Below are 27,589 nucleotides of genomic sequence, written 5' to 3' on the forward strand. Positions count from 1 at the left end.
TAAGTACCTAATTTTATTCTGATACGATGTTACTATATTTAGTTTTTTTTTCTTTTTTAAATTAGTATTGCAATCGTTTTTCTAAAGCATAAAGCATGAGAAACCAGGGACCGAAGTGTTTTGTTGTTTATTGATTTGGCGTTTAATTTGTCGAACTCCATTTTAATTTATGTATTAATTTTAAATCAAACACAGATTTTTTGAGTCTACTTAGTTGTATTTTATTACCAAAAAACACATAAAAAATTATATTGTGACAATTGTTTCGCCTTGTTAGGGCATTATCAAACGAATTTGAAGATCAAATGGACTACGGTCCTTATGTAGCTATACAATTCTAAGTTACAGTTATAACACGTGCAGCAATAATTTATGGGAGACAACAGTAGCTAATGGGGGATGTAGGTATGTACCCTTATATTTATTTTCTAGAAAAGGAAGAATTTATTGACATGGCCATATTTTAGAGAATTAATATTTTGTTGTTATAATTAAAATGTAACTTTGTTTTAAACCCAACGATTTTGATTTTGAAAAAAAGTTACATTTTAAATATAAAATGGAAAATCACAAAGTTAGTGCATCAAATATAAATTATATTTTGTTGTAGCATTTTTGGTTATTTTTCTAATTCTTATGTATAAAAAAGAGAAAAACTTATTATGCTGCTAGGTATTTTATATATTTATCTATAATTCAACTACGTTTATAGTACATTCTTTTTACTCGCGAGGATTTAAAAGTTATTAAAGATATTGTCTTAAGGTATTAAAGAGACATGTCTTCAGTTACATTTGATTTTTATAGATGGCGAGGCTTATGACCCTGGTCTTCACTGCTTTAAATATTGACGATTATGTTTATTTCGAATCATGAATAATTAAGATTCGGTAAATCCGTGTTACAAAAAAGGATTTCGCAGAAATATGAATTGTTTCAAATGTATACCTGAATCCGCATTCCTTAGATTGTACTATAAAATGTTCATAAAAAAGCACCCTTTGAATTCTAAAGCTCTAAAATGCCCAATGATCTTTCACAATACTAAGAAATACTGACTGGAATATCTGAAATTTTAATTGATTTACTATTATATTCGTATATCCGTAATAATAATATGTGGTTACGTTCAGATAGCGACAAGATACTCAGTTAGGTACTTTTTTATATTGCTTCATGATAGTTTTTTTTATGTTACGATTGCATTTTGCGGCTGTCTGTGGTAAAAAGGAACCGCTACAAATTTGAACGTTAATTTAAAATGATCGAGTTTTGTCTTTTATAGAAGATGCATCAGCCAATTTTAAGCATACAAATTAAAGCATAAAAATATAATACCTGTGACATAGTTTGTTGGTGAAGTACTTAAAACTGGGTTTTCGTCCAAAAATGTTAACACACGAAATGCCAATGCTAAAAATGAATAAATGTTATAATAACAAACAACGGCTACATCATAAGGAAGCGTTTTTACCCTGTTTTTCGTTTTATGTATTATAGAAAAGATCCATATTGCAGTTTACAGTTATTGTTGCTGTAAACATTTTCAAATTTTACCTTTTTCATTTGGTTGGACAAACGACATTTGATTGAAAAAAAGCCTATAAAAAGCTTCGGCACATATATGTACATAAATCATATTATTTGATCAATGGAATCTTTCGACAGGTGGAAAATTAGTAAGTATTTCCAGCTTATATCGCACCGCCACACTACTGTTCACCCTAAATCTAAGCTATTTTTAAAAAAATAAAGAGGTAAATATTTTTGTGTTTATTATTTACAAAATACTTAAATTTAATACTATTTCTGTGAGCCAAAGGGGCTCCTTATTAAAAAAAGGTAACAAATTTAAGATGGAAGGATAGCTGGTCTTCCACCTCCCAGGAGCGACACGAGAATGACAGGACCTAGTCCTAAAAGAAGAAGAAGAAGAAGAACAACAAATTTTAGTAGAGTGGGTTCGAACCCAGAAACTCTGACTCAAGAATCAAACTTTTCAAAACCGAAACTACTTTTTGTTAGCTACATTGTGAAATGATTAACCGTTTACTTTCTTTGAACAACCATTATTCTCCATACGTAAAGAGGATTTTCTAATTGAAAAATGGTTAGCGATCTTTCCCAATTCTCTCGGCCAAGAAGTAGGCTTTTCGATTGACACCGCTGGCCCGCTAACACACTGAATGGGAGTAGGTACTATCCACTTACTGGAGTGCGTGCCCGCTACCTACCCACTCAGCCGGGTAGGTACCTGGCACTTCTGCAGTGACGCGACGCGATCTGCTGATGGCTAACAACCAGACGCGGGTTTACGGGACTTTGCTACGTCACCCACACGTGACCAGTGACGTACATACGACGAAAAAATAAATAAATATATATGTTTCAAATTTAGTTAAGTAAGATAATTGCGAAGCAGTAAGACAATTGTCCTCCGCAATGTAATGGTCAGCACGCTCGGCTACCGTACTGGAGGTCCCGGGCTCGATTCCCAGGGAGGGTTAAATAAAAATAAGTGATTTTTTCACTCTAATATTTATTCAATATTACCCTGGACTGGTACCTGAAGCGGAGGGCTGATCACCTTTCCTTCGTGTCTTAATGATCTAGATAACACTGCGTTTATATGATGCAGTGCCCTTTGCACCATTGGGGTGCTGATAAGGGTTTGAATAAGATAATTGAATTTGATCTCAGAAGCAGCCAAAAGAGTAAACTATTTCAATTACAATATTAAAATTTTTGAATAATGTGGAAAATCATTATATGGCATCATTAAAAACGTTAAAGATATACAAAATGAATGTAAGGCTGAACGAGGGATAATTGAACATATTAAGAAGAGTTCATTAAGGTGTTATGGACATGTGGAGCAAATGAATAACGAGAGAATGACTAAGCAAATATGTGTGGTGAATGTGAGACGGAGAACAGAACGAGGACGGCCTACAAACACTTGGCACAATCAGATCAAGCAGAACCTCACATCTGGCGGTGTCAAAAGTCTGCGTAATCGAAGGACATGTATGATTAGATGTATGGATGTGAAGGAAGCGAGGAGTGTATGTCAGGATAGAAGAGTAAGGTGTTCTAACCTCTCTGCCTACCCCTGCGGAGAAACGACGTAATATTAGTAGGAGTAGTAGTCAATTTTATTATTTTAAATGTATCGTTAACGTAATGCCATACATTATCGAAAAGACACCAAGTAAGTGGACAATATTTCCGATCGAAAAAAATTACAGTACGTTTTTCACGATATGTGAAATAATCAGTTTTTGCATACGATTTAAGTTTTTGGAATTCCGAATGTGGAAAACGCCAGCCAAAAACGCGGACGAAAATCTAGTGTAAGTTGGCTTTGCTTAAATTCTCAAAAAAAATCTTTTTGGCCGCTGGTAAAGATTTGAGACATTATATCAAATTCACTCTATATTTATGAATTTAATTTAGACACTATTTTGTGAGAATGGTTCAAACAATATTTGGAAAAACCTAATTGATCGTTATAATATAGAGCCATCTATTTACGTTTGTTAAAAGCTAGTATTTTTTTTCGAACGACGTGCTATGCGTGTGGTGTGTTCGTAATTAGGTAGGCGCAAAACAAAAACTCGTTTTATATAATATTTTAAATCATTGTTTTATCACGTCGGTAAGTTTTTTTGGCAAAATAAAACAAAAATATAGTGATAAATATTATTCTGAAATATAGTTTAGGGTTATTCTGAAATTATGCATAGTAAAAACAATATAATTTTTTGACATCTCATCAAAGATGAAGAAGAATATGGAACTCTGGGCATTTACGGGACTGACGACCGTCATAGGCTGGTTTAAGTGATCACTTTACACACGTGTAACATTCACCAATTCTACTCATTATTGACAACCACACTACTCAAATTATTGGAAGTTCTGTATGTATGAACCAATTTAGAAACCTTGTTCTTGAATCACTAGAACTTCACTAGAGACATCTATTGGTGAGATGTAAAGAAGCTTTTTGCTAACCAGAAACTCTTATATTAAATGTTGTAAATAAAAACAATATATTGCCAAAAATTTTTTTTTTTAAATCTTTTTTCTTGTTTCCCCTCCAAAATCAAAAAATATTTCATTTTGGTAGTAGTGGGTAAAAAGTAATGGCCTCTTTACTTTCCGCTCAGTAAAACAAAGCAAAATTTTTCTAATATTTTATTTCACAGATAATTGTTGAATTTTCTGAGTACGTCAATTTCTATTTTCAGATCCCATTTCGACAAAATATTTACATATCTAATATGTGAAAAAAAACGACCTTGGCCTTCGCCTTTGCGGTATTGATGTATTCATTTATGTAAATTATTAAAATGCAAAATATAAATTCATGCATTATCTTCTCGCATTTTAGTGTTACCTAAATACCATTGCAATTAAAGTATTAATATATTTTTTAATCTTAAAGGTAAAAAAATACGTCTTTGTACGAAATAAGGTACCTACTAAGAAATTTATTAAATCTTACATAAGTCATATAATTTTTATTATGGTGTTAAGAACATCGAAATATATTGAATAAAAAATTAACATTGCTGATATCATTGGTCAAAAATGACTTATATAAAAAATAAGAAATATATAAACCTGCCATTTAATTAATCGGTAGAAAATTATTAAAATACATTAAAATTCTTTTGATTAAATAAAAAACATAAACGTTTCAATGATTTAAAAAAATTATTGTAATTAAATATTTGTAGTCCCAGTGAGTATATTTCACACACAAAATATTATTATTTTAAAAATTGTCAAGGAATAGTTTATTTTTTCGAGTTTTCAAGGAGGTGAAATATTTAATTTGAAAATAATCTCAAATACATACATTAAAACGTGTTTCAGTTATATTGCTTTACATAGAACTTGCATGTGGTTTGCTCTTTGGCACATGCAAAAGAAGAAGTTTAAATATGGGAAAAAGGTGAGAAAGGCACAGTGTGTAACCCAGCCTATAATAGTCCGTAAAAAACTGCATCGTCTCTCTAACGGTATCCTTAAAGATGGTCATAATTAAAAATGATTAATTAATAAAATAAAAATATGTCAATGTATTTTATTTTATTGCGATATCTGGAACACGGGAGTACTATTCGCTTTTATTCTTACCGTCCTGGGTCAAGTTATGGACAGTGGAAGAGGACCTTGTTACCTTATTTTATTGGTAAATCCAACTGTCTATCCTCTTGTGAACATTTTTCTCTCTACTATTCGCGTAGTTACTGTCCTATTCTTCTTTTCAACGTGCCTAAAATACAAATGGATACATAGGTACAAAATAAGCGACAGAAAAATTATGTGTTATTTCATAGTGAACAACAAATAAAAAAAATAGCGATTTGATTCACGATTTTTGGCCTTAAAAGTCAAGGTATACAATGCCGTTGAAAGTGAGTAGAACTGAAAATAATAAAAATGAGCACTATCTTTATTTTGAAGGCTGTTAGAAACATTACTATTCTGAAAATTGCTTTGCCACGAGTTGTGTACGGGTTGCTAATTTATTTATAACAGGAAAAAAACTATTACAATGGTATAAAAGTACATTGTAGTAAGTAGGTAAATACGAAATGTCCGCGCTTTGCCGAATATTTCTTATGTTGCCAACTTCACGTATATTCGACTCAGTATAGCCAATGCATTAATCTATTCCACATTTCAAATTTTAATTTCTTCACTTGGCAACGTTGGTCGGCTCGCATATGTCAAATGTCAGATCGCGAGTAGAGTTTGTTTGTCTCGGAAAATTTGAATAAAGATAGTTAATACAAGGTAGCAATATGGAAGTGCAAATATTTGGTGTGTTAACAGTAATTTTGCTTTTATTGTGTGACAGTTATCAAGGAAAATCCAAGTCATTTATCTCTGCAAGGGTATGTAAAAAATATTTTTAAAGTTTTATTCAAACCTGTTACAGGTGGCTTTCACAATTTTTGTGTTTGAAGGATACGTAATTATATACTTGTGATAACGTGTGAAAACAGTATGCGGAACTTTATAATTAATCTTTGTTTTGTATTTAATGGTTTCATTTATTTTTATAATGAAGTGAAGAGTAGCCTCCTGCACATATTTATCCTGATGTTGATAATTGCCACGGCATATTCATATGTATTATAAAAAAAAAGTATTTGAAGACGACGAATATTTGTACTTAAATAAAATTATCGTTAGTAAAACAAGGCCGTTTAAAAAGATTTAATTAAATAAATAATCACAAGGTTCTTTTTATCACTTTCTGCACTCAGTGGTGCATAGGGCACGACATCAGATCGACGAGGTGTTAGCTTAATTTTTATTATATGAAAGTCAATTGATTACTTGGATGCCCAAGACTATTGGATCTAGGAGTGGAATATATTTTAAAAACATATTACATATATAAGAGTAACTTATATAATATTCCCGATGAGTAGTTTCCATTACTCATTTTAGGATTAAGGTTAACAAAAAAAGTAAATATAAAAAATAAAAAAAACAAAAGCTAAGAGTGTAATACAGTACAAAATAAAAATAAAATATATTTAAAAAAACAGTAAGAACAATAGTAAAAATAAACAAGGCTCAAGCATAAATAAGAAATATAGTCAGAACCATAGCAAAAATAATCAACACTAAGCACAAATAAGAAAGTAAAAAAGATAAAAAATTAAATAAAACTAACAGGGCAAAATGTAACACATATTTTTTTTATAAGATACAGATGATTATGGAGGAGAAATAGTTGGTAGGAAAAGGCAAAATAGCATCCATTAAAACGGACTAAATATTGATTTGAAATAATTTTTCTTTGCAGACTGCTCACAAGGGTGTGGAACTAACGGACAACGATGCCGCTAAACTTGCCAAGATGACGAGCACTGTGAATATGGACTCTATTCTGGATAACGTGCTAGTTCCTCGCGTCGTCGGGACTGTGGGGCACGATAGAGTTGCCGATTACATCGCCCAGACTATGGAGGGGCTCGGGTGGGATGTTGAGAGGGATACATTCAACGATGTGACCCCTCTATTTGGCGAACTGCAGTTCCAGAACATCATCGCCAAGTTGAACCCCAATGCAGATCGGTTTCTGGTCCTAGCTTGCCATTACGATAGCAAATATGTGCGCGAACACGATTTTGTCGGTAAGTTAAATGATGTGCAGTTATCCCTCGGTATTGATTATTTTTTTTCTCATCATATATACCCAACTAACCATCACGTCGCTTCAATGCAGAGGTAGGCAAAGAAATAGAAATAGATTAACACAAGTCATAAAAAAAATTATATTACTACTACTACTCCCATCACGCCGTTTAGACAGAAAGGATGGAACGCTGCACTCTTCTGTCCTGACATACATTCCTCGCATCCTTCACATCCATACATCTAGTTATACATGCCCTCCGATTACGCAGACTTTTGACACCACTAGATTTTAGGTTCTGATTGATCTGATCGTGCCAAGTCTTTTTCGGTCGTCTTCGTTCTGTTTTCCCGCTCACATTCGCCACATATATTTTCTTAGTCATTCTCTTGTTCCATTCGCTCCACATGTTCATACCACCGTAAAGAACTCTTCCTAATCTTTTCAATTATTCCTTTCTTATATCTTCGTTTTTAATTCTGTCATACAATGATTTTTCACACATTCGTCTGAGGGAGCCCATTTCAACAGCATTTCATGTTTCGCTTTCAAACATTAGTGTCGGTACCAGCACGCCGTTGTGGACCGCTAGCTTGGCTTCCATGGACATATTTTTAGCCAACAAACAAATTGATTGAAAGCTGTGAAAAGGGAAACAAGGGAATTGCTAACTAATAAAGTAATATAGTTGGTACTTCAGCTCAATATGATTGTCTCTTCAGGCCAAAATAAATCCTTTAGGCCACTGTTTTAGGTGTTGAATATTTAAAAACAATTTTTTTATTTTCGAATTGTCCTTATATTTTAATATAAATAATATTCTTAATAAGTAAGAACTTTGATTTTGTACTTTGCCAATCCAAATCCAACAACATAACCACATTTATGAATTTGTAAAAAGTGTCAAGATTAGAGTGTGTGCAAAACAGAGAACATACGCTTAAAACCTTTACCTTGTGGGTGGGTACATTTCTGCAAACAATGTTGGCGTTAATATTATCAGTAAGCAGATATGATTTATTGACAATAGATCGCCGAAATGTTATCTTGCCAATGTGAAGTGAAATGGATTACGCGTAATAATATTACAATGTTGTTTTTTGTTGTATCCAATGTTGTTACTCAAACATAATTAAGTATCATTATTCATAGGGAATAAAATTTTGAATTGAATTTAAATTTTAGTTTAATGCTGTATTTTTTTTTTATAGATTGAATGTAGATATTTGATAATCGGAATAAAATATATTTATGATCCTATCAAGTTGAGAATAAAAAAAGAGAAACTCCATCGCTAGTCGGCTATATCATATTAATATTGCAGTACTCCTAATGATTCTAGGTTTTCTTCAATATCTTCTTTCTGGTGATAGATTTACCATCCAGTCTTTGGTTGTCACCCTAGGACTTTTTCCCCTCCAGCTAGTTTCTGGATATATGACCTGTTCATTCTTATTTTCTCCAAGCAACTTTGCAAGCTATATCCGCAACTTTAATTCTCCTCTGAATCTCTACATTTTCGATTCGATGTCGGTAGAGATACTCATTTCTCTCTGTGCCACTCATAGCCACTAAATAATCTGCTTAGTAAGGGTCCTTTAACAGATTGTTATTTTTATTGTATGTATTTTTCAAAACGTTAATATATTTTAATGAAATTTTCATGGTTGCTGGTTCAGTGGCTTTTGCTTATTGAAATTCACAGTACAGGCAGTGGCTGGAGTTCTAGGTTTTCATTAATAATGTATGTACATATTTAAAATACCTCTTTCTCAATTTATGTTTGAACATAGCAGTTCTGCATGTTAATCTGATGAAGTAAAAATCAGGTAAAATTATAAATGTAATGAAAATTTAACTGGTTGCTGGGATATTTAATATATATTTAATGGTTATTTCAAAAAAGTTTTTCTTCGTCTTGTTTGTCCTTTAGCTGCACCTAATTGTGTATTGGCTCAGGTAAAGCTGCCTTATATTGATGTATTAACGTTTTTAATGTTTTTGTCCGGTGTTTTGTTTTGGTCCGGTCGATTGATGCTCAAGGACCGAAAGGGTATTTTTACCTTCTGCGCCGGCCTCATTTCAAAGTCAGAAAAGAAGGAATTATTAATTGTTTTTATATGAATATAATGTACCAATCTCTTTGTTAAGGTCTAAACCATATGTACACAATTATCAAAGCCCGTCGCCAGCGGTCCACAGGCGTATAAAACACCCGTCCAAAATGTGATAATGAAATACTGTCTTAATTAAGTGACATAAATTTGCATTGGTTTCTATTCCATAAGATTTAGCCCTAATAAGCAGTTTTCCTAAATAACTAGTCGTTCAACAAGCAGAATACTGTTTTTGCACAGAATAAATAAATAACCTTGAAGGTGGGCAGGTCAGCGACATGTCTCCTACAATTGTTATTTCCTTGTATTTTTATACCTCTAATTCGTGTTGAAATATTTGATGACACATCACATGTCATGGTTAAATAAATATAATTCAATTAATTTCCACAAGGTTGTTTTCAATTGGTCAGGTTATGGTGGTGTTTATTTGACTGGTTTATTTGTCCTTATTTTGCTTGTGGTGAAGCGGTACCCAAACTTTGTGATGAAAAATTACTTTTTTTTTTAAACTGGCTGCACCCGGCCACATGTTCTTTGGGTCAGTCTGGTTAAATGGATAAAAATAGAAAACACACATTTAATTTCACAATGTTTATGAGGCAAATAAAATATTCTTCTTCTTCTGTGCGTGTCATGTCAGGTCCCCCTGACGTCAACTATCTTTTGAGAGTAATTGTTGTCTTGGGCAGCTCTAAACAGCACCTTGATGGTCCTGCACCTAACTTTCGTTGTAAACAAAACTAACCATTTTCCCATCTAAGGTACTTTATAAATTTATTAAGGAAAATATTAAACGGTCCTTGGATTAATGCATTTTTAATGTCAATTTCTTGTTATTCAGCAAATGTTTTTTTCATAAAAAACTGACAAGCCCCATAGCATAGTCGGGTACATGCACAGCTGTGAAACTGGTGTTGCGGGTTTGATTCCCGCCAATGGCAAAATAAATTAAAGAAATATTTATTTTAAATTAGTCTGGGTCCTTGTAATGTATTTTTCACACATACCTTTTCTTTCTAACTAACTAACCTACCTGCAGACAAGTCTCTAAAATTGAGGCTTTGTGGGTTATTCCTTAAAAAAAATCCTTTGAAAAGTTTTGTATACTAAGAAAAATCTAAAATAAAGAGTATGTACTTTTGGATTAAAGTTGTGTGAAATTAAGATATTAAGGTACAAAATACTTAAAGATATGACATTTGGTTATCTCCAGGCGCTACAGATTCTGCCGTTCCCTGCGCCATGATGATCCACCTGGCCCACGTGCTGAAGAATCAGCTAAACGCAGCCCGAAGCAGGTCGGATATCAGCCTGCAGTTGGTCTTCTTCGACGGGGAGGAGGCCTTCCGCCAGTGGGGGCCCACGGACTCCATCTACGGGGCCCGCCACCTCGCCGACAAATGGGAAAAGAAGTTCTACAAGAATGTCGGAAACGATGTTGCCATGGAACTAGACAGAATTGTACGTAGAATTTTTTAAAATCCTTTTTCAGATCCTGTATAAGACATATCGTGTGCTGATCAGAAACGTCTAGTCAATAAAAAAAATAGAAAATTCTTTGAAATAATTTATGGGTTTCATATCTTTTTGGATAATGTGCTAGTTCCTCGCGTCGTCGGCACTTTGGGGCACGATAGAGATTCCGATTATCTCGCCCAGACTATGGAGGGACTCGACTGAGACATATTGCGTACTGATCAGAAACGTCTAGTCAATAAATAATTAGGAAATTTGTTTAAATAATTTATGGGCATTGAAATAGAATTGCAGAAAAATCAAGAAAAACAGTATTTATTGATATAAAAAGTAGAGTAAATATAATACATGCAAAATATATAAATTACTATGCTTCTACAAAGAGTTTTTTTTTGGTATAGAAATGGGTGGAATTATTAGTAAAGTATTTGTCCGCCTCCGTAGTGTAATGGTTAACACGCCCGGCTACCGTACTGGAGGTCCCAGTTTCGATTTTCAGTAATATTTGATTTCATTTAAAACATTATTGTTTATGGAAATAACATTTATTTCTTACGTATATTTCATCCGATATGATTTGCATATTTTTTGTTACCATGTTTGTAACATTACAAAGCAATAATAAGGTAAAATATTTGTATAGTGTCAGTGGATAATATAAATCTAGTAAAATATTCTATTGTTATTTGATATACGTGAATATTATGATTAAACTAAACTGATTTTCTTGCTTATTGAGAAATTTGTAAAAATAAAGTGGTTTGTATTTCAACTCAATTTAGACATGCTTAACAAGCATTTTATTTTATAACAACCAAATATTTTGGTGAGTTATTATTGTTTTTGTACTCTATTGTATTTTTGTGTTTTTAGATAATATAAGATATTTTAAAAAAATGTCCATCTCTGTGGTGTAATGGTAACCACGTTTGGCTACCTTGCTGGAGACCAGATTCCATTCTCAGAGGGGTTAAAATAAATATACATGTTTTTTTACTATTATTTAATAATAGTAAGGTAATTAATAAGGAAGGAATGCTAAGCTGAGACAAGCATTATCGATAAAGTTAAGAAAAGTATGTTGAGATGGTTTGGACATGTAGAACGAATGAGTGAGGAAACAACGGTAAAACAAATTTATGAGGCGAATGTAATTGGAAAAAGGAGCAGAGGAAGACCGAGAAAAACTTGGCACGATCAAGTATGCCAAATACTTGAAAGTGGTCAGGTTAGGAGTCGAAACAATCGGCGGGTATGTACGTGGAAGAGGCGAAGAATGTTTGCAAGGACAGAGTGGTGTGGCGCTCTATTCTTTCTGCCTACCCCTGCGGAGAAGTGGCGTGATGGTTAGTTAGTTAGTTAGTTATTTAATAATATACCTATTATCATTTCTTTTTATTTAAATCTATATTTTTCACCTTGAACTGGTACTTAAAATGCAAAACTAATCACCCTGCCTTCATGATATTAAAGGTCAAGATAATACTTTGTCTCCGAGTGGGTACCGAAAAGGGTTAGAAAAATAACATTTTATTATTGATATCCATAAAAATGTTCATAATTTTAATATTTTCCAGGATCTGTTGGTGTTGCTAGACTTGCTCGGAACACCCAACCCCACGATATACAGTTACTTTGGGGAGACGGCTCGCTGGTTTGAACGTCTTGCAGACATTGAGGAGAGACTCGAAGAGATGGGCCAGTTGAGAGGCACTAAGAGGAAGTACTTCATCAACAGGCACTACGGCGCATACATAGAAGATGATCACATTCCTTTCTTGAGAAGAGGTACATGCACAACTTTATATTTTATAAAGAGTGTATATAGTCATGTCTATATATATATATACTCATATTCGCCTCTGTAGTGTAATGTTTAGCGTGTTAAGTAACCATGCTCCAGATCCCGGGTTCGATTCCCACGGGGGGGTGAAAATAAATAAATATTGGTGATTTTACACTCTAATATTTATTTTATATTACCCTGGACTGGTTTCTGAGCGTGTGATCACCTTGCCTTCATATAACTAACAACATAGATAACACTGATAACAATATGATGCAGTGCCATATGCACTATTTGGTTTGGATAAGGTTAGAAGAAGAAGTATAAAGTCAAGAGTTGGAATTATTGGCAAGTATGTATGAGAAACTTTTTTTAAGGGACTGAAAAAATAAACCTAAATGAAAAGAAATATAAATGGGAGGTATTGAAATAAAACAACATTTCAAATTTCACTTTTATAAGGAAGCACAGTCCACAATTAATGTAGGAACATCTGTCTGCTTCCAGTCTTCAGCAATGTCCAAATCAACACTTTGTGATTCACCGCGAGCTTATCTGTAGACCATATTATGCTTCTTTTTAAACCGATCTGTCCATTGGTAGGTAAAAATCTCAGTTAGTGGTTGTATACTAAAAGAAGATAAAAACGAAAATCATTTCCATAATTTTCTTTTCCCAATGTTTATCGTGGTGTAGTTAGGTAGACGCTTGACTGTAAAACTTGCGTCGTGGGTTCGATTCCCGCCAATTGCAAAATAAATTAAAGAAAGATTTTTATTTCAATTGGTTTGGGTGTTTATGGTGTATTTTTCACATTTACGTTCCCTATCTCTACTATCCTACCTGCAGACAAACCTCTAAAAGTAGAGGCTTTGCGAGTTATTCCTGTAAAAAAAAACCCTTGAGGTAGTATTTACAAAAATGGGACTAAATAAATTATCTAAAATTATATTATTATTACTGATTGTATGTATTATTCCAAAACTAACAAATCTTTGTATGATTTTCAGGCGTGCCCATTCTACACATCATTCCTTCCCCGTTCCCCGATGTTTGGCACAAGCCGTCAGACAATCGGAGCGCAATACACATGCCCACCGTCCAGAACTTGAACAAGATATTCCGCGTCTTTGTGTCCGAGTACTTGGGGCTGAATCTATGACTAGACCCGGATGAAGGATTTGGTGAAGAACTTAATGATGAACTGTAGCAGCCAAATCCTTGTGCCAACATGATTCAAAACAAATTGTAATGTTTAACAAACAAACAAAAAAAGACTTTTACACAGTGAAGCACCCATTACCCCCTCACTAAAAAACTTATACATACATACCTTGTTTTATTTTACGAGTCCAGTCATTAAAACAGTAGATTCATTGTGATCAAGGTTTTGATAGTTATCAAGATTAAATTGCTTCAATGCTCCCGGCTGATCATGTTTTAGTAAAAAATCTTGCCATCATGTGTTAAAATTCCTAAAATAAATAAAAAGCATTAAGTTACAGAGATGGAAATCTGAAAAAATACAAAGTAAAATATGAAATAGTTTGTGCTGTGTTGCTTAATCTTTAAAATATCCCATTGTATATATTTTTCTTACATTCCATAATAACAGTATTACAAGTAATGTATTTTTTTAGATACTCCAGACAGTAAGTTTTACCATAAATTTTGGTAAAAATAAATACAAAAATAGTCATGCCTAACGATCTTTAGACATTAACAAAAAAGTCTTACTGTATGAAAAAAATGTACATATATTTACATTATTATATGATATATATTCTGTATATTATCCATGTTTTATTTTATACTAGTGATAGGATGAAAACAATTTATGCAAAGGTTTTTAAATAATTTTTTTTTTGTACTAATCAACCATTCATAAAATTAATAAAAATTTGTGTTTTTGTTAAATAAGAAATTTGAAATACTTAAAGCCCAAAAACAATGGACAATATCTGTATTTAAGAGGGATTTATGTGAATTTATATTAAGATAAATTTAAGACTGCTGTAGATACAAACACACATCAGGAGCATTCCGCCCATGTATAGTTATTTCAGTTATCCGCCCAGTTGTTGATATATGCGACTTACATATCGAGAGTTTGTTGGGTGATTTAGTTTAAGTACGCTTATCATTCGGAATCGAATCCGAACCTTATATAATAGTACTGACTTTACCTGCGCATGTGCTTTAAGTGTTACAGTTATATCTTGTAGAACGACTCTAACGATACTGTTCATGTAGTCCAAAATAAATAATCGGTTACAAAGGATCAAAAATTGTTAATGGTTGCTGGGTTCATTATTAATTATTAAGACAGCCTTAACACTGCCGTTGAGTTTTGAATTGTGCACTTTTTTGTGCCAATTATGCCTCTGAAGTGAAAAACCAATGTTTTTTTAAATAAATTATTATCAGCATCTCTTCATAAAACAGTCTTAAGTAAAAGTAGTTCTTAAATAAATCATTATCAATATCGGAGTAAAGATTTCATCGTAAATAAGTTTTTAATTATTTTTTTGTTGTGATTTCATTATGTTTAATTCCTTCTGAATATTTTTATTTTACTGAGAATTTAAATAAAAATATACAGAAATGTATATGTATGGCGTATTTTTAGCTAAAAACTTATTTCTGATTCGGGTGATATTTGTATAATAATCCTTCTTTTCATTAGGCCCTTAAAAATCTTAATTAAACCATACAAATACAGTTTATTATATGGCAAAATAAATATGTATCGTCAGCTTTTATACAATTTTAACAAGTGTTTTTTTTTTATTTATTTATAGAATGCTCACTACACAAATTGAGATAAAGAAAACATAGTACACAATTTTATAACATGTTAAAAATTTGTGATGATAAAATTTATTGTTGTGATTCATGTTAAAGCTATCTGCGGCAAATAGACGTGATCCTTACAATATTATGTCCAACATATCAAATAAGTTCATGTACTTAATAAAAATAATAAATCTATACTTTTAAATAATGATAATAATGAAAAAGCCTCTATAAGGTATTCGGTTGTATGTAGTATTACAGAATGTATGTTTTTATTTTTATTTTTAAATAAATTATATAAAGTTTGTTAGATTTTGGTTGCTTGTATTTATTATTATCCAAAATTGATTTGACATTCAAGGATTTGATATCCTATAATTGTTTACCTACCTTCAGATACCTTGGAACACTCATGGTGGAGGATGGTAGTGTCCAGAAGGAACTGAATGTACGGCTCGGAACGGCAGGAGCTATATTCAATAAAATGCGCAATGTCTGGGACTCACTGCTTTACTTGACAAAAACCAAGTGTCGTCTCTTTAACGCCTGCATCCTAACAGTGTTGCTGTACGGATGTGAGTCGTGGCACCTCACCAAAACTCAAAGCAAGAAACTAGCAAGTTTTGAAAATAGATGCCTGAGGCGAATACTGGGTATAAACTGGTATGACTTCGTCAGGAATGACGAAGTGAGGAGAAGAACTCAACAGCCCCTCATACTGGAAGTCCTGAAGAGGAGAAGGTGGACATGGTTGGGACATGTCCTTAGAATGCCACCTGAGGGCATCAATCCCTCGTGTCTCTTCTTCCAACCCCGAGGATTCCGGCGCCCCGGAAGGCCGCTGACGACCATTCACCGACTATACTCAGCGGAACTTCGAGACGCCGGACTGACCTGGGAGGAAGCCAAGGAGATGGCGCGTGACAGAGTGACTTGGAGACGACTCGTGTTGGCCATATGCTCCACCTAGGGAGCACACATGGATAGAAGAAGAATAATTGTTTGGCCACATCTATAGCGGAATATTAGCAATCTGCAATATTTTTAATTATATATTAGTTGTTCCAGCTATGCATTGCTGTGACTAAAAAAAACACATTTATAATATGTATAATTTCACGATACTTGTGAAGCAATCAAATTATGAAATCTATGAAACAAGAATTTAATTAAAACATTGAAAATGCTAAGTGACATCGGCTGTCAAGAGCACGCTGTCCACAATTAGCATTTTAAGTATTATGTGTGTTCAATAGATGGCGCTGCTGTTGTAGTAAAAAATCACATTTGTATACATAAACACGCCCATAATCTAATGCAATGGCGTAGAAATTTTTCAACTCGATCGGTTTAAGATTTTGAACAAACAAACATTTATTTATATCGATCAACAAAAATATAGCAGTTAATACGAATATAGATGTCGGGGTATTTACGGCTCTTAAAATTTGGTTTGTATGATTGTCAATCATAAATGAAAAGGTGAAGAGTAAGTACAGTAAAGTACAGTACAGTGAAGAGTAAGTGTATGAAGTGATTACTTAAATCACATAATGACAGGTTGTAAGCCCTTCAAACCAGGACTTATTCTCATCTAAATATTTTTTTCATACAAATGATAAACTATGGACAGAATAGAGAATGTTATACAGTCTATAGAGATCACTTAAGCCAACCAATTCTAGGTCGTAAACTGTGTAAATCCTCGGACTCTCATATTGCCTTCCTCGTCTCAGTTGAGAAATCCAATACATTGCTCTCGGTAGTGAAATTCAATTCTCAAGTACTTCTTCTTCTTCAAACCCTTATCCGCACCCCAGTGGTGCATAGGGCACTGCATATAAACGCAGTGTTATCGTGATCATTAATACATGAAGGAAAGGTGATCACCCCTCCGCTTCAGGTACCAGTCCAGGGTGATATTGAATAAATATTAGAGTGAAAAAATCACTTGTATTTATTTGACCCCCCCTTGGAATCGTACTCGGGACCTCCAGAACGGTAGCCGAGCGTGCTGACCATTACACTATGGAAGCGGACAGACTTCTTAAGTACAATCAAATAAATAAACTGGACGAATATCATAAATAATCAATTGTTCACAATTAGTATATAAATTGAAATAATATTTCAGGTTTCTGAATACTTGAAAATAAATAAGAATGAATTCTCCCACATGGTCAGAAAGAGAAAGTTTTTTACTTCACGAAGTTCTCAACAGATGGCAGTTTCAATTGAAATTCAAAAGTGGGTGTTAAGATTTTACATATATACAACTTCCAAGAATTCAGGCAATATGGATATAATAACAAATATATACTACAGACGTCTCACAGAACAAAGTAATTGATGGGAAGTGACTGAAAGTCTAAAAATTTACAGAAATTACGACCTGTCATAGGGTGGTATAAGTTATTGCATCATACACTCGCGTAACATTCACCATTTCACTCATGATTGATTTTTGAAACTTGTAGACATTATATTGAATATCCAAGCATCCATCCATATGCGAGTAAGAGGTGACATCTAGCGGGACTCTCGCGAAGTAAATAGCTGCATTTATGCGCCATTCTTGTGAATAGAGACATAATTAAAAATAATAAAAGTATGATCATATTCCATATTCGTTTAAGATAAAGTGCAAAAAGGTAATTTTGTTTATATAATAATGAAAATAACTCATGGCCACAATTGTTTTGCAAAATTATCGTCTGAAATATGCAAAAGGTAAATTAAATGTTGTCTGCGTTCTATCCTCTATTCTTACTTCTGAGAAGATGCCGTGTTCATGACTTAGTCGTATGCATTACTTATCGTTATTATACACCATTTCACTTTATTTATTGAATTATGCTATCTCAGAAAAATAAAATACATATTAAAATTATCTGACATTTGACATTAAAACTGGTGTGAAGTTCGCGAACTAGACTCGACCGCGATGGTTGTCGTTTAGTTATCGTTTGAAAAATACAAATATATTGTTTTAAAAGACTTTAATTAATCAAGCACAACTTATTCATAAGTGATTATTGACCCCTTTGCACCGAACTAATAAACTATTTATTTATTTCACGTGAAAAATAAAACATAACATAGAATCTTTGTGCATTAACTGTCAAAATGAACGCCCGTTTATATGAAAAATGTGACAATAGTTGTTCTAGTTTAGATATAACTCTATCAGAAAATACACCTTTATTGAAAAAAGGACGAAATGATAGGACACCTTTGATTAGAAAGTGTTCTACGGATGTATTGGAAACACATTATCACGTTTATGGAGACGGTAAGTTTTTACTTCTTTTTTATTTCACAAATCAGCTGATATTTGTGTGCACAAATAAAGTGGCGCGAATTCGTCGCTTATCAGATAAGGCAAGTGGTTGAACTACAAACGATCTATGTACCAATATGGTAAAATAATATTGCTTACTTGTTTTCGAAGAGCGATGTTTTTAAAAAAAATATTTTATTATTATTTAATATGGTTTCAAAAGTCTAATAAAAAAATCATTTTCTAAACATTCTTTTTTCAATCATAAAAATTAATAATGCAGTTCTCTCCAATAAAGAGACTAAGATCTTGTGCTTGGGGAGGAATTTAAGCGTGTTATTTATTGTTTATGTTGGTAATATATAATTTATTATTATTTTTAAAAATATATTTTTTTCTTTCTTAGATTAACTTGATTTATATAATTCATGTAATTTATTTTAGCATTTAAATGTCTAATTTTTTTAAAAATATCTGTAGGAATTTTATAGAAGTTCTCGGTTCCCAAATATTTAAAGTTCTGTTGGAATTGTTTGGTATAACATTTTGGTATTGTAAAGTCATGTAAAAGTTCATCTCGAAGATGAACCTTTCACTAGATTTAAGTATTGTTCACCCTTAATGTGATGTGCATACAAATTATGCATACCATCTTTGTTTTTATCTTATCTACATCCAATGGTGCAAAAACCTTGTTGTTGACTTAAAAATAAAGGATAATGGATAACATAAAAGTAAATAAATAAATGTTTAAATATTTTAGCCATGTAATATTATTCAGCGAATTTTGCACAACTAGGTGAAAAAATGTAATCGGTAGTGTAGATTTGTGTTCTACCGTGTATTTTTTTTTTGTTTGCCACATATATAATTCAAACATATCATATTTAAAAATTGCAAAGAGTTGCGTATTTGTAATATGTATTTTATCAAAGTTTTAAAAAGGAATCAAATTAATTTACGTAGGTACTACTATAAAAAATAAGATTTATTCAATACAACTTTTTAAATAAAAATGATGCGTTTTCAAAGGTAGTACTGGAATAAAATAAGATTCGCTTTTTTTAAAAAATAAATTGATATGTATAATATTATTTGTGAGTGAAGAGTTTCTGGTAAAATATATAAGTATCTGTAAAAGTACTATATACCATATTGCCAAACGGACCTTTTCCGTTGGCAATTTATCATAATTCCGAATGCATAAATTCCATAGACAAATTCCGAAAGTGGAATATTTTCCGCTGGAAAATATAAATAACCGTGTGATTCATACGTAGTTTTTCCATGAGATTCATACATTTTGAATTCCGAAATAGGAAAACGCCCGTTTGCGGGGGTAAATGATATCCAAGGATTTGCCAAATTATTTAGAACAGCGTTCCGCAAACTTTTTCTGTTCAAGGTACACCTGCCAAATAAAAAAAAATTCAGAGGTACACCAAACAAAAAAAAACAAAATATTGATTTATTATCAAAACATAATGCGGAAACATGTAATATCATAGCAAAGTTTATTTAATATCTTCACAAAATTAGACTTTTTTTCGCGGCACACCAACTAATCACCACAGTACACCAGTGTGCCGCGGCACACACTTTGCGGAGCAATGATTTAAAATATAAATGAATGAATTAAATTTTGTTTGAAAATGAATGAATATATAGCCATGTAGAACGTTTGGAGTTTCTAGTCTGGATTATCTGTTGGAATTTTCCGACCTAGATTCTGTATGGAAATATTATTGTGTAGACATTATTATACATAATATGTATACATATTGTTATATTGATCTCTCTACCTTGTCTTGGTTAGACAATCTTATCTCGAAAATATAACTACTTGTTTCTCTGTTATCTATGTGTGTATATATGTGCATATGCATATCTGTAGTTTTAATGGACCACATGTTAGTATAAAATTAAAGTTTAATATCCAAAACCAATTATTTGACATACGCGGAGAAGACGTACTAAATGATTTTGTTTGTAAAGTTTCTTATTATACAACACAAGAGTAACAACTAAGGCACACACAATTGTGCTATAACTTCTTTATTACATGGGTCTATTTTAAAGGTTGACGATTATTTTTAACTTATGTTATCAAACTCACTTACTGACTTATCATCGCGCTCCTTTTCCGCAGCGGTAGGCAGAGAAAATAAAACGTCACACCAATCTTTCTTAACAGTCAGTTTTCCTCGGTCGTCCTCTGCTTCTTTTTCCAACTACATTTACCTCATAAATTTGTTTCACCGTTCTTTTCTTACTCATACATTCCACATGTCAATACCATTTCAACACACCTTTCTTAATTTTATAGATAATGCTTATCTCAGCCTTGCATTTATTTTCTTATTTTACCATTCGAACATCTATCATACATCTTTTTGCCGCATATTCGTCTAAGGAAAAACAGCAACAAAAACCCTTTTATTTCACTCGCCTTCGCCCGTCAGTGTGATATAAACTTAAAATACAGATACACATGCTACTAATAAAGTATGCTTTTGAGCATGCTCTCTAGCTGTATACATTTGCTTGAGATAAGCATACTAGTTTCCATACATCGATACTAGTATGCTCATAAGCAAATCTGTTCAGACGCACTCAGATACCAGGGTTATTAAAATTGTCTTTGAAAAATTCGTTTTAAGCTATTCAAGCATTTTGAATATAAATATTAAAAAAATACAACTTAATAATTGAGAGTACATACTTAATTTCAAAAAAATTATAACCTCCCCTGTAAAATTTCGTTATATGCAGTTAGGATAGTCCTGCATTCAGATAACTAAATAGCTACGCACATATCGCTCACTCATTTCTCAAGAATGTCATAAATCAAAAATCGTCAATTTTCAGTTGTGCATGTTTTCGGAATGTCTAGAAAATGTACTATATCCCAGCAAAAGAGGCATATTTTTAACTTAATATTTGTCCGCTAATTATTTTTTTAAATATACTAAATATTTTTCAAATGGAGAAAAAAACCTTCAGGTTTTACCTAAAAAGATCTGTTGCACAGTAAAAAGTTCAATAAGTGGCTTGATATTTATTTTCAATATATTATATTATATCTTTAAACTTTAAAAACGTTCTCCTGAAAATCGTGTTTTTTGATTTTTGACGTTTTTGAAAGGAGTGAGCGATATGTTTATACCGTCGCTCTTAGTAATTTGATGTTACGCCTTCGTTTTGTTTACTGTAATCTACCAATCTCAACTGTTAAACAAATTGCCTGAACTTAGGCGTTTATATATATTTTTTTTTCAACGCATCGCATCGCATTCCCGTACTTGTGTTTCCGTTTGCAAATGCAATACGAGGAAGTATTATCTCCAAAAAACACGGTTCTTGAACTTGCCTCGATCATGGGTTTGTAAAAACAATAACATATATATTGATGTATTTTGGGGTGTTCGTTGTTGTGTAGCTGATAAACCACCATGAAAACACCAGCTCAAAAATAGTTTCTCGGGGACACGACAAGTTCTCTTCTGCATAGCTCCTGCTCGCGTCACTTTTTGTTTGATAATATTGCATAAAAAAAGTGCTTAGCCATTACTGTCTCCTGTTGAACACGCACACGAAAATACGCCACCGATATGCGGTATTGGATTAAATCCAAAGCTTGCTTACGGAAATGAATGCCCAAAGTAAGGCCAGGCCAATCGATATTGGATAAAAGTGCTCACTGGCCAATAAAGATGTTTTTTACATAAGGAAAAAATGTTTTTTGACAATAGTAAGCACAAATAAATATGAATCATTGGTTTTAGTTTTTCTACATTGAGTAATTCGAGGATCATTCAAAAATATAAATTGCACCCTTTCGAGGTCACTATTTGATGCAGTGTGGTGCATACATTATCTCTGCATTATAATAATTTAATGTTTGTCCGCCTCCGTGGTGTAATGGTCAGCGTGTTTAGCTACCGTGCTGGAGGTCCCGGGTTCGATACCCAGAGGGGGGTGAAAATAAATATTAGTGATTTTACACTGTAATATTTATTTAAAATTGCCCTGGACTGGTTCCTGAAGGGCAAGAGTGATCACCTTGCCTTCATGTAAGCAATGATCAAGATAACACTGCGTCAATTCGATACAGTGCCCTATGCACCATTGGGTGCGGATAAGGGTTATAAAGAATAATGTAACGTCTCGTTTGAAAATGAATTCTACAATTTTAAGTCATGTAATTATTTTCATAAAAAAACAACTCTAATATATAAATCTGAAAAAAAAGGAAAGCCAAATTTGGGCCACAACATATCGAATTTTGTTATTGTATCATACCGTCTGCTACATTGCATTATGCACAATATACGAGACACGTTTTCGAAAATTATGGCACATAAGAACAGCCATTGTAACCAAAATCAGAAGTAAAAAAATATATATATTACATTAATTTACATAATGAAGTCTGATAATATCACACGTACTCGAGTGGAACGTATTTTGAAAGAGCACATTTGAAAGGAATCGAATCATAATCTGAGCGACAAAAAATGATAGTGTATTTTTTTTAATACAGTGTTATAACTATTGACATCTGATACCATGCAAAACATTTTATATTGAAATTGGTTGATGCGTATAAAGGATAAGTGTGTCAACATATCTTCATGAACATGGTTACATATCCAAAATAAGAAAATGATTTGGCGAATAAACTGCTTTAAGGCACATGATGATTAATCGCAACTTAATTTTTTTTGAACCTTGGTAACATTTGAACTAATTGAATTTTATGCTTAAAATACCGTTTGTATTATTTTTTTGTAATCCCCTACTATAACGTTGAGGCGTTATCGGAAGGGACGTTATAAGGGGTTAATGTTTAAAATTGTATATTTTCATTTTAACCAGCGGAAAACATTTAAGCTCCAAAACATTCTCTCCGATAACGTGGTTCTTATCTCAACGTTATAGGGGGGTTTACTGAATATTCAATGCTATTTTCAGGTAAGCATAAGCTGCTTATGTTTTTAAATAAGAATAAGGTGTGTCAGTGTGGGGTCAAACCTAAAGCCTCAGATTTCACGACACTAGCTAACTACAGGACCCCACTCAAACACCTCTGACTGATTTATTTGTATATGTACATACATAATATCGTGGGCATACTAGTAAAAAACGTCAACTCTAAAATCCCTGTTTGAATAAACCCTGTTCATTAAATCTATTAGCCTGCATAAAAAACCCGCAGTTAAACTTAAAGATTAATTTAGTTTTAAAATTACCTAAATATGATATTTTAAACAACAAAAGTGTAGTTTTCCAGTTCAAAAAACGTTGAAAACTTTATAATATGCATCACTAAGTCAGAATTTCATATTTTCGAGTTAACGTTTTTTGCCAGTATACCCACGATATGTAGCAACATAAGTTTACGTATGTACATACATAATATGTAGTTACATAAGATTATAGCGATGGAAAATAATATTTACGCTTGTTTTAGGAATGACGTTTTGCAAAACTATGTTTTATGCGTCGAGATGTTTGTTTTCTTTTTCGCGACAAGCAAAATTACGCGAAAAAAGCGATTTCGCGTAATTTTGCTTGTCAATTAATTGCGCGACTCTATTTTAGAACCAGTAATCAATAGCCCGCACTACATTTTTGTTTTAAAGTCAAATAACATGTAACGTAATTGTTTTTTTCTCAAAACACCGTTTTTGTATCGAAAACAAGAGTTTTTCTTCGAAATAAATGCATGGTTTTGAAAAGAAAAGAGTTATCGAAAGGTAAGGAGTTAATTTTTTTCAGTATATATTCTTAAAAAAAATGTGCCCAGAGAAAAACAAAGAAATACAACATTTTGAGTGTGACAAATACTGGTTCACAAAATCTGGATAATCTCCAGGAGTTATTTTCAAGTAATTGGAGATTATCCAGATTTTGTGAACAAGTATTTGGACACACTCAAAATGTTGTAAATAAATTATCTGGTCAAATTATAAGCTTAAATAATAAAAATGAAAATGGTATTTTCTGGCGTTTCTCATGTGTGTGATTGATATCCAGGATTTGGACCTCACATACTAATACAAGAGTTTCTGCTTGATAAAAAGCTTCTTAACATCTCACCAATAGATGTCTCTAGTGTAGTTCTAGTGATTCAAGAACAAGGTTTCTAAATTGGTTCATATATTTAGAACTTCCAAGAATTTGAGTAGTGTGGTTGTCAATAATGGGTAGAATTGATGAATGTTACACGTGTGTAGAGTGATCACTTAAACCAGCCTATGACGGTCGTCAGCCCCGTAAATGCCCAGACTTCCGTATTCTTCTTCATCTTTGATGAGATGTCAAAAAATAATACAAAGAAATAGTTTATATTTTACCTATGCATGTAATTTATTATCATTGTTTGACATTATCATAAAAATGTTACAATCCCATATTGTGCTCCCTCAAATACAAATAAACTTCATATGAGATCCTTCTCAATTTGCTAATAAATAAATAATAATATATTTTGAATATTGAAAGCATTAACTTTGTGGATCATATTGATGTATTATTTCGAGAAATAAAAATACTTTGTGTTCTGATCCACTCACATTTTTATTAACCAACTAGTTTCGGCAACAACCTGTTGCCCTCTTCAGTAATAAATGTAACCCTGAAGAGGGCAACAGGTTGTTGCCGAAACTAGTTGGTTTATAAAAATGTGGTGGATCAGAACACAAAGTATTTTTATTTCTCGAAATAATAATATTTTGCTTCTGTGTCTAATAATCTACATACATATTCCACATAAGTGTTTTTTTATACTTATTAAAAAATATATATGTATGAAAACGCAATCAAGTTGATCTATAGGTTCGATTTTATTACTTATAATAGGGACGAAAATAAGATATGGCTATAATTACGGGCCATTGATATTTTTAGTTCATTAATAAACATCTTTAAGTCAAAATTTACAGAACAATTTTTGGATTTCTTGGTACGAATTTTATTTCGATTATTAGCTTCCCTAATTTGTACCAGTTTTTTTTAACCTTTTTTTTGTTTTTTCACCAAGTTTTGCATTTGTTTTATTACTTATACTTATCTATTTGTTTTTCATTATTGTTATTTGAATTTTATATCATTTATTATTATTTTCTATGTAATCTATCTTAATTTCTAATTTCTATGTTCTTTTTTGTAAAAAGCAGTAATACCATAAATAAATAAATAAAAAATGGCATTTGAAATGTGGTGTTGGAGGCACATGCTCTGAATCCCATGGACAGGTAGACGCACCAACGAGTCCATTCGTCAGGAGTACACTTGGATGGCTTGACTCTGGCCAGTGTTTGGACACGATGGATTCTTCAGTTCTTTGGTGGCGTTGTGCGTGGCAATGAGGATAGCTTGGAACGACTGGTTGTGATTGGTAGCCTGAGGGCAAGAAAGGGAGAGAAATATCCCCCACACGATGGACCGATCAAGTTAAGACAGCAGCAGGCACCTCGGTGGTTGGAACGCTACGTGCAGCGCAGTCAAGGGATAATTAGAGAAGAGTCATTGCTTCGACAAGGGTCACAATCTTTAGTAATGAGGAGTAAGACGGAGAGCAAGTAAAGGAATGTTACAGATTAAAAAAAAATATATAGGTGAAATACTGACTTTATCGATGTGATACTGGTTCTAGATTCGATTCCAGTTGGTCAATCCTGTATATTTGTTTGTTTATCTAAAGATAAATTTGACTTTAGTTCTGGACTTTTATTTCTAATGTTTTAAAACCGGTTTTCTATATGTATTGTCCAATTTAAAACACGTATATTCATGAATATGAGTAAAGTAAAATTAACCAACCCACACATTATACATACCTACATATTTTAAGTGTTCTAATTGGCTCCTCGAATTGTCCATATATGGATACGATATTTGCTTGTTAAAAGATAGAAAAAAACGTCATATTGACTCAATATTTTAGCCGTCAGTACGATTTGTAAATATTTGGGAAAATTCAATATTCTGTAATATTTTGGTAAAATTATGAGGAATACATGAATTTCAATATCCTGGTAATGATAATGGATTTCTGGTTATTGAAATGATGTAGAATTATTATTAAGAGTCTGAACGAACTTTTCATTGAAAAATGAAAAACAGTGTCGGGTTGTGGTCCCGTGGTTAGTGTCGGGGACTCTTAAGTCAGAGTTTCTCGGTTCGAACCCACTCTACCACAATGTGATACGTATTTCTAAAAATGAACCGCTTAGTCTCACAAAAATAGTATGAAATTGAAATATTTGTGTAAATTATAAAAAACATAAATATTTCTCTTTTTATTAAAAAAAATGTTTTTTTACCACTTGAGTTTATTTTATTATAACGACTAGGTAGCTGTGCTTCCATCTTCAGGTTTAAATATAAACTAAAGCATAAATAATTATCTGTTCTCTAAATAAGGAGGGGGGTAAGTTAGGGGGAGGGAGGGTTAGTCAAGGGGTGGAGTTTAAAAATTAAGAAAAATGGAAAGCAAAGACCAGACCAGATTATTGTTAGCTAAATTCATTGATTTTCATCATTTTAAAAATGGCGTTACTTAAATTTATTTTCTAACTTAAAATTTGTAAACTGTGATCTGTGATCGAGTAGGTATAATCTAACTAACTAACTAACTAACCATCACGCCGCTTCCCCGCAGGGGTAGGCAGAGAGAATAGAACGCCAAACCACTCTGTCTTTGCAAACATTTTTCGCCTCTTCCACGTAAATGCACCTCCTCATACATGCCCGCCGATTGTTACGACTCCTAACCTCACCACTTTCAAGTATTTGGCATACCTGATCGTGCCATGTTTTTCTCGGTCTTCCTCTGTTCCTTTTCCCAAGTACATTCGCCTCATAAATTTGTTATAATCGATCAATGTTGTGTAAAATTAATCTTCTGATCAATCTAAGAGAGCTAGATATTCATACCTCATATCACACATAAAATA

The 27,589-nt window shown here is 32.7% G+C and overlaps 2 protein-coding genes across 2 annotated transcripts in view; both read left to right on the forward strand.

The window, feature by feature from the left end:
• Positions 1-5,711: 5,711 nt before the first annotated feature.
• Positions 5,712-14,041, forward strand: LOC148300164 (glutaminyl-peptide cyclotransferase-like). Its single transcript, XM_088275159.1, has 5 exons — positions 5,712-5,912; positions 6,836-7,166; positions 10,502-10,749; positions 12,342-12,552; positions 13,561-14,041. The coding sequence occupies exons 1-5, from the start codon at positions 5,820-5,822 to the stop codon at positions 13,710-13,712; spliced, it is 1,035 nt and encodes a 344-aa protein (XP_088131285.1). The 5' UTR covers positions 5,712-5,819; the 3' UTR covers positions 13,713-14,041.
• A 4,220-nt stretch (positions 14,042-18,261) lies between these two features.
• LOC148300165 (dietary and metabolic glutamate transporter-like) overlaps positions 18,262-27,589 on the forward strand; it is a 96,741-nt gene continuing 87,413 nt past the window's right edge. The window contains exon 1 of the mRNA XM_088275151.1: positions 18,262-18,638. Coding sequence (XP_088131277.1) covers positions 18,473-18,638 — 166 coding nt within the window. The 5' untranslated portion in view covers positions 18,262-18,472. The remainder of the gene's footprint in view (positions 18,639-27,589) is intronic.

The sequence above is a fragment of the Brachycentrus maculatus genome, unplaced genomic scaffold, assembly GCF_059751285.1.
Source record: "Brachycentrus maculatus isolate JH-2025_06_01 unplaced genomic scaffold, ASM5975128v1 h1tg000808l, whole genome shotgun sequence".
NCBI classification, from domain to species: domain Eukaryota; kingdom Metazoa; phylum Arthropoda; class Insecta; order Trichoptera; family Brachycentridae; genus Brachycentrus; species Brachycentrus maculatus.